We start from the raw sequence: 19,460 nt of genomic DNA, 5'->3' as shown, positions 1-19,460 counted from the left end.
AGGTAGCAGCAAACAAACAAGTTTACTATGTCAAATCGTTTGACAAAAGATAATTAAATCTGTTTTTTAATACTCAAACAACACCGTACTAGTCAGAAAAGGCATGTGAAGGTTTGAGACATGCAAATTTTGAGAATAACTAGAAAATTGATCCCACCAAACGAGGTCAACAACAAAGAAACCTGCACTGGCAAGCCTATCAACACACATATTATCTTCCCTATAAAAGTGAGAGACTGTCATCTAAAGTTTATAATGATATTGAAAAAAATTCATTAACAATAAGATTGACATGATACAAAAAGTGTTATATTATCCTTCTTCCTATTCTTTTTCGACAATAAGGATATTTGATGACACGAACCTATTGGTTAAATTTTTGGTAAATTACCTCGACATTAATCATCTTTGATTCCATGATTGGTTTATACCATTGATGTAAGAACCGGAAAAATTTAAGCTGAAAGTTTACTTGATAAAAGTCTTTTATAGTGGACTTAATTAGAAGTACAAGGTTTTGAAACTAAAATTGAGCTTAAATACCATTTGATGTCCTCTTACAAATGAGGGTAACGTTAAAGTAAAAATAAGAACCCTAAGCTCTAGACATTGTGATATGGAGTCGATTGACTTCAAAAATAGCTTATACCTGAAAAAGAAAACAACAAAGTGGAATGAGATACTGCGATCTCAGTGAGTTCCCAAATTCAGGATAGATCATATTATTCAACGTTGAAAACATTTATCAAAATATATATTATACAATACTTTTACTTTTTTTTGGTAGTGTACAATACTTTTACTTTATTATAACTCTTTCGTTGATTAAAATATCTACCCTTGCTAATACATAAAAAACTTATTCCATATCAAACATACGATGTATTTACTTAACTAAAGCGAGCACACTTTCTTTGCGTCTGTCGAAACACTTGGGTGTGGGTACTCAACATGATCCATTTTGTCGATGTAATATGCCATAAAGGCTTTGTAAGTGGCACCTCACTGCATGTGTACATAGTAACTAACACCCAATGCTTTCCTCTGTGCTCAAAGAATTGGCTTTACTTATATTCCTACCCCACTTTACCGTGACACTTCCTAGTCTATTTAATTATTAAAAGATACTTTCTCTGCCTAGGAGTAATTTCCACAACATAGTAACATCACAAATTTCTTAATTATTGTGTACTTGAAATATGCACATTGATATCTCATATTTTACCATTATTAATATCCTACCTAGATTAATATTATACATCTAGTAATATAAACATATCATCAACAACTACCTCATGTATTAATCTAAATAACTTGATTAAATATTCTTAATAAAATTTAGAGTTATACTAATTCGATAAGTAAACAAATGTCCATACTTCCAATTACTCATCACTAACTTACGATGATTTTAAGCTTATCCTTTCATACATTACTTATCTACCATCTTCTAACGAAATATAATTCTAATGTCTACACTCATGCATGTCTTATTATCATTTCTACATTTAACTAGGACAAAAACTTCATTTAAGATATTTCCTGTTGTTTGGTCTAACGCTCAATTTCTTGCCCTATTTCTTCCTCCTAGTGCCTAGAGCTCAGTGACAGATCCAACATGATTTCTACACAAAAAAAACTTATGTTTGAGGTCTTGTATGACCCTTAAACATATCCCAAAATAGCCAACACTCATACATAGAAACCATGATGTTGTCTATTAAAATTCAATTAGAGAAATGACACACTTTATTATCTATTTAGATTTTTAAGCATGCAACATGATTCAACATTAATAAACCAAAACCACAATTCTTAATAATTGAACCCTTAACCCTATTTATGAGGAGCAAGGGAAGGAGAACCCACCACTCAATATTATAAGATGATGCCATATTTAAGCCCTTTGCTTTACTCCTAAGCTCTCTTGAATCCTAGCTTTTTCAACCTCTTGCTTTTTTTTTTAATCTTACTTATCTCTTACCCAACCATAACTCTCCTATCTTCTTTTTCTTCCCTTATATATATATATATATATATATATATATATATATATATATATATATATATATATATATAGAGGACATATCATATGAGAATGCAATTTATATATGAGAATGGTGAGAATGATTATTAACCTTTGGATTAAAATTAGATGGTTGAGATTAAAAAGTTTACAAATGAGTAGCATTCACGTTTCCACACGTCCACTTTTCCTCCCCTCTTTTCCAATTGCATCTTTTCATCTTCCATTTTCAAAACGACATATCTTCTCTCCGCCGCTCTTCCTCCACCCTTACAAGATATTTATTTTTTGTTTGTTAGAAAATCTCCTTTTGTTTAACAATTTTAAGGTGAATTTTTAAATAGGTGCATCAGATTTGTTTTACGGGAATTAGTTTTTGTACAGCAACAGGAACATGAAATAACTTCTCTCCATTCATTTATGTCAAGCACAAGGAACATGAAGACTAACTGGTCTTTTTCCCAAAAGAATCAGTTAAATGAACCTGATGTAAGAATCCTTAAAAAACGAAACGAAAAGGATTTTGATGGATTTTGATGGAACAACCAAAGTCGGAAACACCGACGACCGCGGCGGAGACAAAGCAAGTCAAAAACACCTGCGGCGACGGCGGAGGTTGCTGTCAGCCTTGAACCATGGTCGCGGTCGCCTCCGAGAAGGTCACCGGAAACACCCCATTCGTTGCCGTCGTGAAACCCCCAACCACCCCCTCACTGTCCTTGTTTACGTAAAAAAAATAAGGGATTGAAATAAGGGATTCAAAAGCATTTAAAGGTTAGATCTGGAAATTTTAAAGGTTGAGGAATTATTCATGGTGATGACAGTAGCAATGAAGTGGTGGATGTTTAGTTGTTTTTGTTTTTTTGGCCGATTCATTAAAAAAAATTCAAACCATGATGAGGCGAAAATAATTAAGTGCGTGAACCACTTAAGTAGACTTTTTAATCTCAGCCATCTAATTTTAATCCAAAGGTTAATAATCATTCTCACCATTCTCATATATAAATTGCATTCTCATATGATATGTCCTCTATATATATATATATATATATATATATATATATATATGTCGCGTCATTTTTCGGAGATCAAGACTATTTGATTAGCTTTTGACTCACTTTTTATTTCACGACTTTGAAAAAAATTTATTTAAATTGGGGGGTCCGGGGGTTGGTTACGTAAAGGGAAGGTATTAGCACCCTTCATGTTCGTAGTACTCTACGAGAACCATTTGGTTTTATTTAACGTTTTGTGCTTTAAACTTGCTTGCTTTTTAAAAATGAAATTTTGAAATGATTAAAAAGGAAGACCTAATTATCTACATTTTATTGATTTGGAAGGACATGGTCCTCTGCCTACGTACCCGTGAGGGATCAAAACCTCGTAGTTCGGGGTTGAAATTGACGTTTGATTTGTTGTGTGTTTTTTATTTAATTTTTGAAAAGGTTTTAAAATGAAAAGCCAAATGGCAAATGAGAATTGGTTTGTATTTTTTATATTGAAATAAAAATAGACTCAAAGTATAATTAAAGTTGATTTGATATTTGATTAAGAAAGAAAATAAAAAGGACGATCACTTGATTGAAAATCAAGGTTTATTATGAAAATATTTTTGTGATTTTTGATTTTTGAATGTTTTTGTTGTTTTGGAATAATAAATGAAAATTAAACTAACGGAGCAATAAAATTTAAAGCGCGTGGATTTTTGTAGTGACGTTGGGTCACCACAAAATCCCTAATCTATTTTTTTTGCATTTTTTTATATATATAAAGCGATAAAGAAATAAAAGACACACACACACACACACACACACACACACACTTTTCTTATTTATATTTACATTGGACCTAAATACATTCTAATTGCAGGAAAATAAATGACAATAATTAAAATGCTAAATAGAAATAAAATAAAATGCTAAAAGGAAATAAAATGCAAGAAAATAAAATAAAGGGACAACCGAAGGGACAAAAATTACCGAAGGGACAAAATTCCGAAGGGACAGAAAAAGAGGAAGAAGAAAAGAATAGCTCGTCAACACAAGCTAAATGAGGGAGAAGAGAGAAAAGTTCTTTGACAACTCAAGAGAACTTTTGGTGTGTTTTGAAGTGTGGAATGAGGGCTCTATTTATAGGTGAGGAGGTTGATGAGAATGGAAAAGTGGTTTAATGGATTTTGATGGTGATTTGAATGGTGTTTAATGGTGAATTTTAAAAGAGGAATGTGAAAGTTGACACTTGACTTGAAAATTTTTGGACCATGGACATTTTATTTTTGGACTCATTAAAAAAGTTATATAATAAAAAATAAAAAAAACTTATAGAAGTAATTAAACTAAAAATAAAAAAGGTAAAATGGAAAATAATAGGAAAAAAAGTTTCTGACTCTGAGATTGTGCCTTTGAAAGTGGCGTGTAAACAAGACTTGTACTATGTTTTTTGGGACATTTTCTTTTGGACATTTAAAAAAGGAAAAAAAAAGTGACTAAAATAAAAGAATAAAAATAACTAAAAATTAAAATTAAAATTACAAGAAAATTAATAAAAGATGGAAATTTTACTAAAAAAAAGAAAGGAGAGAAGAGGGCCCGATATCGGAACAAAAAAATGAGGTATTTTAAAGTACCCCTCTACCGAAATTTCCTTGAAAAGTCAAAGACTAATCAGGGTCAAAAGGCACATGAATGTAGGACCTTAGGTCAAAAATTGGGGTATGACAGATGCCCCTATTTAAGTTTCTTCGTCCGGAGATTTGAAGATGGAATCTTCGAGTTGACGGAACGAAGAGACTTAAATACAAAAGTACACCAATTTTGGACCTAAGATGCTGTGAAATGCTCATGATATAAGTATGAATGCAAGACGGCAAAGATGATTTGACTGGGGAGAGAAACAACAACGGGATACCCAAGTTTGTTAAAGAAAGGGATCCGACTCCGCTAGAGAATGTAGTTTCACTGGGGAAAAGATTGTCTACTACCGTATTGGTTTGGGACGATAGCTTAATGAAGACAAAACTTTGGGGTGACATCTCTTGATATTCCGTAATCCGACTAAGCGGGGAATGATGACTTTGATCTTCCGTAATCCGACAAACCGAGGAAAGACACATTTGATATTCCGTAATCCGTTAAACCGGGGAATGTAACACTTGATATTCCGTAATCCAACAAAACGGGGAAATACACATTTGATATTCCGTAATCCGACAAAACGGGGAAATACACATTTGATATTCCGTAATCCGACAATGCGGGGAATTGTAACACTTGACATTCCGTAATCCGATAAACCGGGGAATGATGATTTTGATATTCCGTAATCCGACAAAACGGGGAATGATTTTGATCTTCCGTAATCCGACAAACCGGGGAAATACACGTTTGATATTTCGTAATCCGATAAGCCGGGGAATGACATACTTGACATTCCGTAATCCGATAGACCGGGGAATGAAATTCTTGATATTCAGCAATCCGATAAACCGGGGAATGACACATTTGATATTCCGTAATCCGATAAACCGGGGAATGACACCTTTGATATTCCGTAATCCGATAAGCCGGGGAATGACATACTTGACATTCCGTAATCCGATAGATCGGGGAATGACGCATTTGAGATTCCGTAATCCGATAAACCGGGGAAAGACACGTTTGATATTCCGTAATCCGATAAGCCGGGGAATGACATACTTGACATTCCGTAATCCGATAGACCGGGGAATGAAATTCTTGATATTCCGTAATCCGACAAAGCGGGGAATTGAAACACTTGACATTCTGTAATCCGACAAAGCGGGGAATTGAAACACTCGATATTCCGTAATCCGACAAAGCGGGGAATGACACATTTTGTGAGAGAATGAAGGGCAAATGCAAGCTATCCATTGTTTAGGACTGACCACTTGAAACATGATAGAAGGTAAACTCAAGATGTCCGTTATGTAGGACTGACCACTTGAAACATGATAAAGAGGGACCAGACTGAATGAATACGACCAAACAAAACTCCGGGTGACTGATGCAGCCATGTATGAATAATTATGTGCATATATTGTGTATGCATGAATGTATGAATGCATGAAAGTATTAATGTATGAATGAATGAATGAATGAATGTATGTATGAATGTAACTTGTATGACCGTATATATTGTATATGATAGGTGACTCGATGGAACGAGACAAAGACAGGTAAGATGGGAGATGGACTGACATCGCAGTACAAACACTCGGCAAACTTCCTTGGAGATGAAATTATTGTGAACAAATTGAGTCATTGATGGGGTGAAAACCCAGCACAAGGTAGCAGTTGATGATCATGGGGATAAAGCCCATTATCGACCAAAAGTCTGGAAGAAGTCGCCATTTGTAAACCGACGCAGGGTGCTTTTCCCCTCGCATGCTTCAACAGCCATTTTTTCGTATATATTTTTGAAAATCCCTAACTTTTGCCTGGACCGCCCTTTCGGGTTTTCAGTCCACCGGGAGTATATTCCTTTTTTATGCCCCTAATTTTTGCCTGGACCTCCCTTTCGGGTTTTCAGTCCACCGGGATGCTCTCTATTGCCTAAGCCGCCCTTTCGGGTTTTCAACTTAGCGAGCTTTTATTTTTGTATTTTTTTTGTATTTTTGGACTGTGACAACATCTTGCTCAAAACAAAGGTCCTCTCCACATTGCTTAGACATGCTTCTCTTCCAGAGTGTAATCGTTCTCGAGGCGGATGCTGATGTACGCTTCCTCTACTTACAAGTTCAAAGATAGTGTGTTTGTTGTTCACACTTTTCAAAAGATGTAAAAAAAAAGTTTTGTATTTTGAAATTTTGAAAATTTTTGCTTCAAATATTGCCATCAAAAATAGAAGAAATTTTGCAAGTAGAATAAACAGGAGTTCCAAATAAATGGGCACAGGCTCAAACTGGATGAATTCAGTGGTGCGCTGCCAATGGCATGGCTCCACGGATCTTTGAAAAATTTGGAAAATGGTAAACATAATGGGAAGGGTACATTGAACACATATAACCGTTATTCTCCCTAACAACTTTGAATGCCCCAGTTCCGAGTCTTTGATCTGCAGATGCTTCGAATCAGAGGTTCTTTTGACGACTGGATGCCCCAAGTGGATTGTACCTGACCAGATGCAGTTACTTTGTCTATTGATCCTTAACTTTTGCATAGATCGCCCTTTCGGGTTTTCAATCTATCAGGATAATCATCATTTTTTTTGTCTCTAATTTTTGCCTGGACCGCCCTTTCAGGTTTTCAGTCCACCGAGACGCTCATTTTTGCCTAAGCCGCTTTTTATGATTTGCGACTTATCGAGCTTTTATTTTTTGACAGAGTATTTCTTGACTGCACCGGCATTCATGGGACGCGTGAGTTCGTCACCATCCGTAGTTGAAAAAGTCATTGTATATGGGCCTTCATAGTTAAGCATCCACTTGCCCCTGGAGTCTGGTTGGAAAGTAGTATAAAGTTCCGTTCTTGAAATTCATGGGGACGAACCTTTTTGTTAGAAGCTTTTTAAACCTCTTTTGATATATTTGTACAAGGCCGTCATGCGTTTAAACTCGATCAAGCTTGGACTTTAGCAGGACTCCTATTGACGGGACTTCAACCTCCACGGGAAGCACGAGCTCCATGTTGCATATCGGGGAAGGAGGGGGGTTGCCCCTGTTGAAATGTGTACTGAAGTACGATATCTGAGCAGAGCGAATGGTAGCACCTCGAGCTAGTCTTTGTCAATGAATGCCATCTTCTGGACAATCTTCTTGATATTTTGTTTGCAGCTTTGACGGCTAAGATGCCCCAGTATGTGAGAGATCTCGTCGGGAATCTCTTAATCCTTCCCTTCTTCAGCTTCGGACAAAGGAAACTCAAAGTTGGAAGAGAGTACATGGTTAACATGTTCAACGGGTTTATTAATGCATGATTTGATTATTGATTTTGACAAGTTATGATTATGCAGATATTTCAGAATGATTATATATTTTTTTGGTTTTTTGTATTACCATTTTTCCAGAACAAAGCACAAAATAAAAAACAAAGTCGGGATCAAAACGACCTTTTTATTAATGATGAAAATGCTTAAAGCAAAAAGCCCTACACCAGTTCACTTTCGTCTCGGGCAGAACGAAAGGGTTTTTTTTTGTTTTTTGAAAAGCAGCAAACAACAAACCAACGCATTATTTGAACAGATAAGTAGTAGAAGGAACATCAAAAACGACCCAAATGTGGCTTGCAAGTCCAAATTCAATCTTCGAAGAGCAATATATTGGCTTCAATCAGCTTCTGGACTTCAATCTTCAAAGAGAGACAGTGCTCAATGTCATGGCCGGGTGCTCCTTGATGAAAGGCACAGGAGAGGTCAGGTTGATACCCAACCGGCAACTCGTTGGGCACTCGAGGAGGCTTTCTAGTTTTGACAAGGTTCTTCATGAGCAAGATGGTAAGCAGCTCCGCATACGTCATTGGGATTGGGTCAAACTGCATCTTTGGAGCCTGTTGTTGAGGCTATTGTTGATGTTGGCGGTTGTTGATCGGCATTGGGAGCGGGTATAATAGCTGCCACATGTTGATAGGCCGAATATTTTCGCTGAGGCCGCCCTTTCACCATACTAACCTCCTGCTCTTTCTTTTTCGAACTACTAGCGGGGACACTTTCTTTGTCCAATCGTCCTTCTCGGACTCCTTCTTCCAACTGTACACCCACAACAACCATCTCAGCAAAGTCCTTGGGCGTACTTCCGACCATATTCACGTAATAGAACTGATTGAGAGTTTTTAAGAAAAGTTTGGTCATCTCCTTCCCTTCCACACGTGGGCTGACTTGGGCAGCGATATTTCTCCACCGTTGAGCATATTCCTTGAATGTTTCTTTGTCTCCCTGAGTCATAGCCTGAAGATCGCTCCGGTCTGGGGCCATATCCACATTGTAACTGTATTGTTCCACAAAAGCATCACACAGATCCTGGAAAGTTCGGATCTTTGTTTTGTCTAAATTCATGTACCATTTTGAGGCAGGACTAGCCAAACTCTCTTGAAAGAAATAGATAAGGACCGGATCATCCTTGGCATAGGGATACATCTTTCTCACATACATTGTTAGATGTTCCTCAGGACAGGAGTTCCCTTTATACTTCTCGAAATCTGGGACCTTGAACTTGTGGGGTATCTGGACATTCGGCACAAGACAAAGATCATAAGCAGTTTTCCCAAACACTTTTTTCCCATGGAGAGCTCTCACTTCTCGTTGCATCTCATCATACTTCTCTTGTAGGTCAACAACCCTGTCATAGGCCCCCACACTGCCTGAATGATAGATGGGTTCCTCTTCTTGTGGGATAGTATGAACGGCAGGTGCTGAGTAAGTTACAGCAGCTGGAGGAGCTCTCACAAAAGGTGGAGGAACATGAGCTACATATTGATGGGTAGGCATTTGAGCTTCACAAGCAATGGGACGGAGTACATCGCCAGTAGTAAGAGGCGGGAACCAAGGTACGGAACGTTGCGGTGTAGAGTACTTTGGAGTATCGACATAAAACGTCCATTCGGGGCCAGTAGAAACAGTTTCGGCTTGACTCCTGATAGGAGGATGATATGCTTGTGCCTGAGCAACCGTCAGTGTTTTCATCAATTCAGTCATTTCGCCCATCCTAGTCTGCATGACTGCCATTTCCTCCCGAAGCACTTGGTTTTCCTGTTCGAGATATTCCTCCTTTTCATTTCGATTGCTCGAGTGTTGTAAATGCGAGTTGGACGAGGATGCCATGACTCTTTTGAGATGGGTTGACCTTTGACGGAAAAGAAAAAAATTGTGAGACTCGGAATTGAGACTATGAAATGCATGATGCAAGATGCTTATGCAAAAATAGACACAATTTTTTTTTGTTGAAGGACTTGTCAAAGTAATCATAAACAACATAAGGAACATTGTTTCATTTGATAATTTTGAAATATTACGGACAATTCCCTTAAGAAAAAGCAAAGCCAGAGACAAAGTCCCCAACAAAGCTAAGGTTTAGTTTAAGACTTTTGGAGATTGTATTCCTTGGTGTCCCTCTTTATAAGGTCCATACCTCTGATGTTTACAAGACGACTTATCTAAGTCCTTCGATGTTTTGATGATGAAAAAGAAAGCTTTATGAATGAATGCATGAATATGCTACACAAACGGTAGAAACAATGGGGTTAGGCCCATAATGATGGAGTCAAGGGTAAAAACGCCATTGGTAAGGACTATGGTTTCCAAGTAAACCTGTATCACGGGTTCTACCAAGTTCCCAGAGTTGTCAACCACTTCCGAACATTATCGGGTTGCGGAACTACTTCCGGTCCAACAACGTTCGTAAGAAAGTCTCGTCTGAGTGTAGTATCGCGTATCAACTAACTCAAGACTACTCTTGATTAGCCACCGCACTACGTCCTAAAAGGCCAAGATGGGTTAAAGGTAACTAAAGGTCCTCAACATTAACAGTCACTTGAAAATAGCAATGCCAATCACGACTATTCATGTCGACATAAATTACTTCCAAGAGACCTCCGTTGAGTGGGGTTATCACATGTGCCATATCCCGAAACTTACTCTCGGTATGGGACTTTGATTATACCACCATCCTATCTTATGTTTCCCTCAAGTCCGGGTGTAGGACTTATCTCACCACTCACGTTTAAGAAAGGAGACAGAAGAAGGAAGAACAAATATATACACGAATTTCCATCTTTTATTTTTTGATTTTTTGATTTTTTTGATTTTTAAGCAAGTTTAAAGCACAAAATTTTAAACAAAACCAAGTTAGGCTTAACCCTCTTAAGGTAGTCCCCAGTGAAGTCGCCATTTCTGTCGCGTCATTTTTCGGAGATCAAGACTATTTGATTAGCTTTTGACTCACTTTTTATTTCACGACTTTGAAAAAAATTTATTTAAATTGGGGGGTCCGGGGGTTGGTTACGTAAAGGGAAGGTATTAGCACCCTTCATGTTCGTAGTACTCTACGAGAACCTTTTGGTTTTATTTAACGTTTTGTGCTTTAAACTTGCTTGTTTTTTAAAAATGAAATTTTGAAATGATTAAAAAGGAAGACCTAATTATCTACATTTTATTGATTTGGAAGGACATGGTCCTCTGCCTACGTACCCGTGAGGGATCAAAACCTCGTAGTTCGGGGTTGAAATTGACGTTTGATTTGTTGTGTGTTTTTTATTTAATTTTTGAAAAGGTTTTAAAATGAAAAGCCAAATGGCAAATGAGAATTGGTTTGTATTTTTTATATTGAAATAAAAATAGACTCAAAGTATAATTAAAGTTGATTTGATATTTGATTAAGAAAGAAAATAAAAAGGACGATCACTTGATTGAAAATCAAGGTTTATTATGAAAATATTTTTGTGATTTTTGATTTTTGAATGTTTTTGTTGTTTTGGAATAATAAATGAAAATTAAACTAACGGAGCAATAAAATTAAAAGCGCGTGGATTTTTGTAGTGACGTTGGGTCACCACAAAATCCCTAATCTATTTTTTTTGCATTTTTTTATATATATAAAGCGATAAAGAAATAAAAGACACACACACACACACACACACACACACACACTTTTCTTATTTATATTTACATTGGACCTAAATACATTCTAATTGCAGGAAAATAAATGACAATAATTAAAATGCTAAATAGAAATAAAATAAAATGCTAAAAGGAAATAAAATGCAAGAAAATAAAATAAAGGGACAACCGAAGGGACAAAAATTACCGAAGGGACAAAATTCCGAAGGGACAGAAAAAGAGGAAGAAGAAAAGAATAGCTCGTCAACACAAGCTAAATGAGGGAGAAGAGAGAAAAGTTCTTTGACAACTCAAGAGAACTTTTGGTGTGTTTTGAAGTGTGGAATGAGGGCTCTATTTATAGGTGAGGAGGTTGATGAGAATGGAAAAGTGGTTTAATGGATTTTGATGGTGATTTGAATGGTGTTTAATGGTGAATTTTAAAAGAGGAATGTGAAAGTTGACACTTGACTTGAAAATTTTTGGACCATGGACATTTTATTTTTGGACTCATTAAAAAAGTTATATAATAAAAAATAAAAAAAACTTATAGAAGTAATTAAACTAAAAATAAAAAAGGTAAAATGGAAAATAATAGGAAAAAAAGTTTCTGACTCTGAGATTGTGCCTTTGAAAGTGGCGTGTAAACAAGACTTGTACTATGTTTTTTGGGACATTTTCTTTTGGACATTTAAAAAAGGAAAAAAAAAGTGACTAAAATAAAAGAATAAAAATAACTAAAAATTAAAATTAAAATTACAAGAAAATTAATAAAAGATGGAAATTTTACTAAAAAAAAGAAAGGAGAGAAGATGGCCCGATATCGGAACAAAAAAATGAGGTATTTTAAAGTACCCCTCTACCGAAATTTCCTTGAAAAGTCAAAGACTAATCAGGGTCAAAAGGCACATGAATGTAGGACCTTAGGTCAAAAATTGGGGTATGACAATATATATATATATATATATATATATATATATATATATATATATATATATATATATATATTAAACACCTAATTGAATGAATGAGTAGATTTTGATTGTATGACATATTTGATCAAGAAAATGTAAAAAGAGGTTTTTATTCTTCTTATTTTTGTTCTCTTTGATCATACATGAAGGAGAAGGAAGAAAATGAGATACGTTGACTTTTTTGACACCTAATTGAATGAATGAGTAGATTTTGATTGTATGACATATTTGATCAAGAAAATGTAAAAAGAGGTTTTTATTCTTCTTATTTTTGTTCTCTTTGATCATACATGAAGGAGAAGGAAGAAAATGAGATACGTTGACTTTTTTGACTAATATATAAATAGTGGACGTTTAGACAACGAGTTTACTATAATAACCAAGGAGAAGGAAGAAAATGAGATACGTTGATTTTTGTTCTCTTCTTATATATTTTCTAAGCGCTCACTCTTTCGCAAATGTGGGTACCCCAAGGGAACACCCTTGGAGGTCACCCCCCACTTATATAAACACTTACTAAGTAGTATGTCTCTCCAATGTGAGACATTTTTAAGTCATACCAACACTAGTTCTTTCTATGTGCTTATTCTTTCTAACTTTCCACTAGAACTCACTAGTGTTCCAACACATTCATGTAGTATTCTCAAGTGGGAAAAATATTCAATACATGTTATGAATAGTTAGGTAAATTTTATTTCAAATAATATGTGAAGGGTCATTGAAGCCCTACTATGGATGAAATAAATAGTAATATCCAAGGATTATCTTGTGATTTCTTAGTATCATTGTTTGAGAGATATGTCTTCATTATAGGTTTTCTCACAAGATTGAACAAAATATTGATTTTTGTATTTGTTTGTGTTGTTTTACTTTTTTGCATGTGTTTGTGATTGTAGAAAAATGCATAAAATCATTTTTTATATTATATTTATATGATATATGTTATAAATGATATATATTTTCTTTTTTGTAACATGATTTACGTACTTTATATGTTTAGGGTGCTGATATGTTTAAAATGCCTTATAATATATTATCTTGAGTATGATTGCATAATATAAGTCTTAATGAGAACATTGATGATTATGAACATGAGGACTATAAGGAAGATATATAAATAATGATGATTATGGAATACGATGAACATGGAATACGAGGATGGAAATCGCCTAGGGTTAGGATTGGAAATGATATCACAATTTTGTCGTGCGAATAGAATAATTACTTAGTGGTTTTTGGAGGTTAGGTTTCCATGACTCAAAGAGATTATTGGTGGAGATATTAATATAGTTTAAATGATATTATGTAATGCAATTTTCCTGTAATGAGTACACAGTTGATTTCTAGTCACATTATTTAGAAAGAATCTTATTGTTATTATCATTATTGTTCACATGTACATGACACTAGAGTCTTATTATTATCAATATTACACTTTGATCAACTTATAACATCAAGACTCTATGATAATTCAAATGGCTTGTGCATGCCATTAGTGAGAGTGTTTGTGACATCAAGATTGTCAAATGTTATTGTTAACTTGTTGGCCAGGATGCATCAGATGGACATGAATGACTTGAGAGACACTTCATCAAAGATGTATCATATGATTGATTCAAGGATATATTATTGCTTTTGTGTGGTGTATTAATTGATTATTATACTTACTTCGATCTCATATATATTTTCCCTTGTATTTTGCCCTTTATTAGATATTGTTGATGAAGAGTCGGTAACAATAGATGAAGTACTTCCTTTCATTCCTTTTACAACTAACCATAAACGTGTCAGTGATGTGGATTTTTTTTGATGATGATCAATCTATTTTTGAAATCATTTATTTTGATTCTTTAGATGTATGACTATTTAATTGGTAATTGGTTTCATGTGTACTGCACTATGTACTTTGGATATGCACACTGATGACAAGTCATCTAATGTTATAACATGTTTTCAGTCATTTTTAGTAGGGTTTTCTATATTTGAGTTTGTAATTATGTTCTTCCCGAAACATAGCAATTTTAGGTTGCTTTTGATGTAATTCACGAAGAAATCATGCATACCGGCAAAGCAAGACATCCGAAGATTTTTAAAGTACTTGGGAAGATGAAGAATGAAAATTCAAGAGGCCTCAGAAGACTTTACAAAAGGAGGAATTATGTTCTTAAGTTCCAAGACATCTTATATAGAAGCAAACACCTTAGAAGGCGAAGAACCAAGCATTTTTAGCACCGAACGTACTCACAAGCTCCCCGACACAGAAGGGGGCGCCATGTGCCCATGAACTTTCACCGAGGCACCTGTGCCTTGCGGCCCAAGGCGTTGTTTTGTGACTTTTTCATGAAGAAATCTCGCGTTTTTCACCCAAAATCAGGTGAAAAATGTCCCTATAAATACCACCTTCCTCATTCACTGTTTTCTCGTTTATAACGAAGCGGTTCTGGAGGAAGGCGAGCACCAGGAGCTTCCAAGAGGAGTTTCTCTCTCCTCTCTCCAATTTTTTCTTGGGTATGTTTTATTTTTTTGTAATTTCTTTTAGTTACCATGGGAAACTAAATCTTTTTAGGCTATAATTCTAAAATGAGCCTCTATTTTTTTGTGTTTGGATAATTATTTAATTTAAAGTTGTTTATTCAATTATTTTCTGTTTGCTATTTTGTTTTACTGTAGTGTGTAAGATTTTTCTCCTCTGGAGCGCAACCTTGATTTAGGCATTTAGGTAGTGACAGGGCCTAATATTGATATTTATATATGTCTAACCAAGAAGTAATTAATTAGTAACTAGCGAAAGAAATCGAAATCGAGTGGACCTTGGTAGGTGACATAACTAATATTGAGTAAAATTTGGTGAAACCAAGATGTAACTAGTTTTTGGATTTTTTTGATCGGTTGGAGTACCCCCTTATACATTTTAACAATTGAACACACACATATATTTACTTCAAAACAAATATATATAATTTCAATTGAATGTGTGTGTCTATATATATATATATATATATATAGACACACACACATTCAATTGAAATTATTTAACATACTTGTAAAGTTATCAAAGTAACTACATTTCGATGTTCAAATAATAATATGAAAGTGTTAGAGAAACCATAAGAGTGACAACATTGCGATGAAAAAATAATCTGAAAGGTTTGTACTAATAAGAGAAATATGATTTTACCTTAACTACATTTCCAATCTGCAACGACCTTTAACGCACCTCACTTTTCCCCAAGGAATAAACTGATATTTTTTATAACAATCGCTAGTTTGTATGCATTCTCCTGTATTGTAAAATAAGAATGAAGAAATATTACTAAAATTGGATTAAAGTTTGTGTATCAAATAAGCAACAAAATGAGAATGAGCATAATAACTGTTAATATTCTTTACGCCATCAGCTACAACAAGATATAGGGAAACAAAAAGAATCACAATATATACAAACTTAAGAGTTTCATCCATTTTTTCACCTTTCCATGTAACAAATATAAAATGGTTTGATCATATTATATAGTAACAAACCTCTTTGTATGTTTACACTGATAATTTTTTTTATATAATTATGTTGTTGTAAGAAATCCTTTTTTTAATTAGAATAATTATTAAATATCTCTAGAGTACATTGATGAATCATATTTGTCGCTTTGGCTATAATTAAAGTTCATTCATCTTTAGAAACCTTTCATTAGTTATTTTATTTCTTATCTAGCCTTCCATAATAAAGAATAGATAGATTATTGATGACATATTATCTTACGTAAGCATTTTTTCAATAATTTTTATTTAGTTTTGATCCAAGTTATAGTAGTTTTAGAACAATTGCCTATGGTTTTTGGGACATTTTTTAATGTTTTCATTTTGAGTCATTTAATTATATTTTTCTTGAAACAAAGCAGTTCTGGGGTGTTTTTGATGTAATTCAAGGAAAAATCATGCAAATCGGCAAAGCAAAATATCTAAGAAGATTTAGGAAGGCAATGAATGGTGATTCAAGAGGTCTCAGAAGACATTACAAGAAGGAGGAATTCTGTTCCAAGTCCCAAGCAAAGAAACAAGCGATTACATGCGAGAAATTGTACTAGTGCACCCCCAGGTGTGAACCATGTGTTTCGGGCACGCAGAAAAACACTTATGCGCCCCTAGGTGTTTTTCATGCACCCATGCACACAAAATAACATCTAGGTGCCCTTTGGGTGTAGTCTGAGTGCCCCGGGCATGTTAATTTCGGGGAATAACTGATTTTTGCAAATTTTTGGTGGAAAACCGTGGACAACCACCCGAATTAGGGAAACTGTCTTAACAAGGAACATTGTGACTGAACCTGCGCACCTAGAATAGTAGAATTACCCTTTTATCTTTGGTAAGGTAGACAATATAGGGTTGTCCGTTTGTAAAACTACCAAGAGGAAGAGTATGCTGATGTACTTCTAAGATTAATAGATGAGGGAACCTTTAGGATAAATTCAAGAACTCTAATTTATATCTATGCTTCAATTACCTTTGAGAGTAAGACCCCACACTACAAACTAGGAGTGCTTACAAAACTACTCCAAGATTGACAACCCTACAATCGTAAAGCGCCTTAACCCACATGTGAATTTGATGCAACTCAACAGTTGGAGAGGATAAAACCCCACAAACTCATCACTTAAGTGGGTACTATTTAACCAATCCATGAATAAATTGACTGTTACTTAGTTCCAACAAATAAATAGAGGGGATTCGAAGAATCCTAACCGCCGCTAACATTATGCAATCAAAAACATGTTACTTCTAAACTCTCGCTCTAAGCAAACAAGTCGAATTGCACAAACTCTCCCTTTGTCTTTTATTTAATGGTTTATTTATTTTTAAATAAGTAATGCGAATTGCCTAGTTAGAACGAGAATCCATGTGAATACATACTCTACTTATCATTTTATTACTTGGTAAACGATTTGGTACATTTTGCCTAAATCCGACCATCAATTATACTAAGTTCGTATTAAAGAATTTATAGGCTTACTTTTTTTGAACAGGTATGGTGTTCGAATCTTGTGGATGGAAGGGAAGACCCGTTAAAGAGGACCAAACATTTTCTCAAAGTTGAGATTAACAATTGATAACCAATGAAAACTTTTCACCTATACCACAGTGAGAAATGATAGTGCTGAGCTGTGAAAATATTAATCATAGATTTAATACATCAATTAGATGGTAGTAACTTTATATATGAATTTAACTCCAATATAAGCAAGGTGTTATTTTTTTATCTCTTCAATTATTTTAATTGTCTTTGGTGTTTCGTTAACTTTAGGAGTAATTTGATATAGTTTAATGATTTCTAGTTCTTGAATTTAATAAAGTGTTAATTGACGGTATGTCTTTATACATATTTTATAGTTAAATTTCATTAAATAAATTAATAGCTTTTGTTATATTTATAGAATTATCATACCACTTTTTGTTTGATTATAAATTTGTTAGTGTAAATTTGGCCCATGGTTTGATTATGTAATTGAACTTAATGATAATTTTAAATTGATGCCAAAACGTATACGTAGAATTTGTATAACTACGTAGTTTATATGATCTTGTCGGTTGTAATGTTTTTGAACTTTGCATTTATACGGTTTTTTTAAAGAAGCTAAATAAACACTTCCAAATTGACACTAGCGGAGGAATCGAATCTGAGACCTGAGGAGTAACATACTCCTAGATTCCAAGTCAATACCACCAGTTCAATTTAAGTGGGTTTTGCATTTATACACTAATATTGGTTTTCGAAGATTGCATCTTTTTGTTGATCTTTGTATGTAGGGCTGTTAATTTACACGCACCTAAAAACATTAAGGAGTAAATTAGGAAACAACATCCACCGACTTTTTACCCAAAAACCACTTTGTCACTGTTCAATCCAATTTTAAGTAAAATGGTGGTTTTGTAAGTTTTGTTAAATTAATTTTTTTTCTTAAAATAGTTTAAAAAATTCATTATGGTTTTACGTATAACAATGTTGCCAAAGTTTTCCTTTTTCTTTTGTTCCCAATCCCAACCACCAAAGTTCTTTTTTTTCTTTCTTAAGCACATGTTTTTTTTTTTACGTTATGTGCATTGTCATTTAAAAAAAATGGCTAAAATGCACTTTTCGCCCCTTAAGTTTTAAAATGTTGCGATTTTGGTCCTCTATTAAAAAAAATTGCAAAAGTGACCCTCCATGTTTAGAGAAATATGCTCTTTTGACCCCCTAACATAAGGGAAATATGTTTTTTAACCCCTTATCTTTACAAAAAGTTGCGATTATGACCTTTTTTTGGGTCACGTGGTGTCTTCTCAGCAATTTTGGAACGAAAGGGGTCAAAATTGCATCATTTTAAAACTTGGGAGGCGAAAAGTGTAGTTTAACCTAAATGTTTCGGAACTTCATTTTTCAAATGTCTTAACAGTCACATTCATACTATTAATTGAAGTCTTTCATTTCATACCGTCGAGAAAGCATTGTACACCCTCAAGAGATTGCACCAAAAGCTTTTTGAAATGTATCATCAGAACAAACATTAATATGTGTTTAATTGGTATACATTGTAGGTGTACATATATTTTACACATAAACCTAAGGCTTAAACGCACTTTTGGCCCCCTAACATAAAAAATGCAATTTTGACCCCTTAATTTTGCCATGTTTAGGGAAATATACTCTTTTGACCCCTTATCTTTACAAAAAAGTTGCGATTATGACCTCTTTTTTGGGACACGTGGTGGCTTCTCAGCATAGTTGGAAAAATTAGGGGGTCAAAATTGCATTTTTTGTGTTAGGGGCCAAAATTGCTACGATGGCAAACATAGGGGCATCATCTTATCAACTTGTTTCGTCATTAGTTTTATCTAGTTCTATCATTTAAGATACCATAATGGACTGAGTCAATATTGTTTGT

General features: G+C 34.5%; 1 protein-coding gene and 1 long non-coding RNA gene across 8 annotated transcripts; one reads left to right on the top strand and one right to left on the bottom strand.

The window, feature by feature from the left end:
- Positions 1-244: 244 nt before the first annotated feature.
- Positions 245-17,692, bottom strand: LOC146907291 (uncharacterized). 7 transcript variants are annotated; one of them, XR_015017785.1, is made up of 3 exons: positions 17,552-17,692; positions 15,725-15,827; positions 245-649 (listed from the first exon to the last, which is right to left on the bottom strand). XR_015017785.1 is itself a non-coding variant. In XM_085723675.1 (3 exons), the coding sequence occupies exon 3, from the start codon at positions 9,797-9,799 to the stop codon at positions 8,510-8,512; it is 1,290 nt and encodes a 429-aa protein (XP_085579801.1). In that variant the 5' UTR covers positions 9,800-9,821; positions 15,725-15,827; positions 17,552-17,692; the 3' UTR covers positions 3,338-8,509. The 7 variants fall into 7 exon arrangements, 3 of the variants coding, with proteins under 3 accessions (XP_085579801.1, XP_085579803.1, XP_085579804.1); XR_015017788.1 differs by lacking the exons at positions 245-649; positions 17,552-17,692 and adding exons at positions 699-1,625; positions 16,017-16,357; XR_015017787.1 differs by lacking the exon at positions 245-649 and adding an exon at positions 1,611-1,625.
- Positions 16,371-17,806, top strand: LOC146907290 (uncharacterized). Its single transcript, XR_015017789.1, has 2 exons — positions 16,371-16,639; positions 17,565-17,806. It is a non-coding gene; the product is annotated as an uncharacterized LOC146907290 (long non-coding RNA).
- The last annotated feature ends 1,654 nt before the right edge of the window (positions 17,807-19,460 follow it).

The sequence above is a fragment of the Medicago sativa genome, chromosome 7 (assembly GCF_051527215.1).
Source record: "Medicago sativa cultivar Bolivia chromosome 7, Bolivia_mono, whole genome shotgun sequence".
Classification (NCBI taxonomy): Eukaryota; Viridiplantae; Streptophyta; class Magnoliopsida; order Fabales; family Fabaceae; genus Medicago; species Medicago sativa.
This window is presented reverse-complemented; position numbering and strand designations above follow the sequence as displayed.

What these genes read in the sequence shown, in the direction of transcription:
- LOC146907291 (XM_085723675.1), bottom strand. Translation starts at nt 9,799, where the DNA reads ATGGCATCCTCGTCCAACTCGCATTTACAACACTCGAGCAATCGAAAT.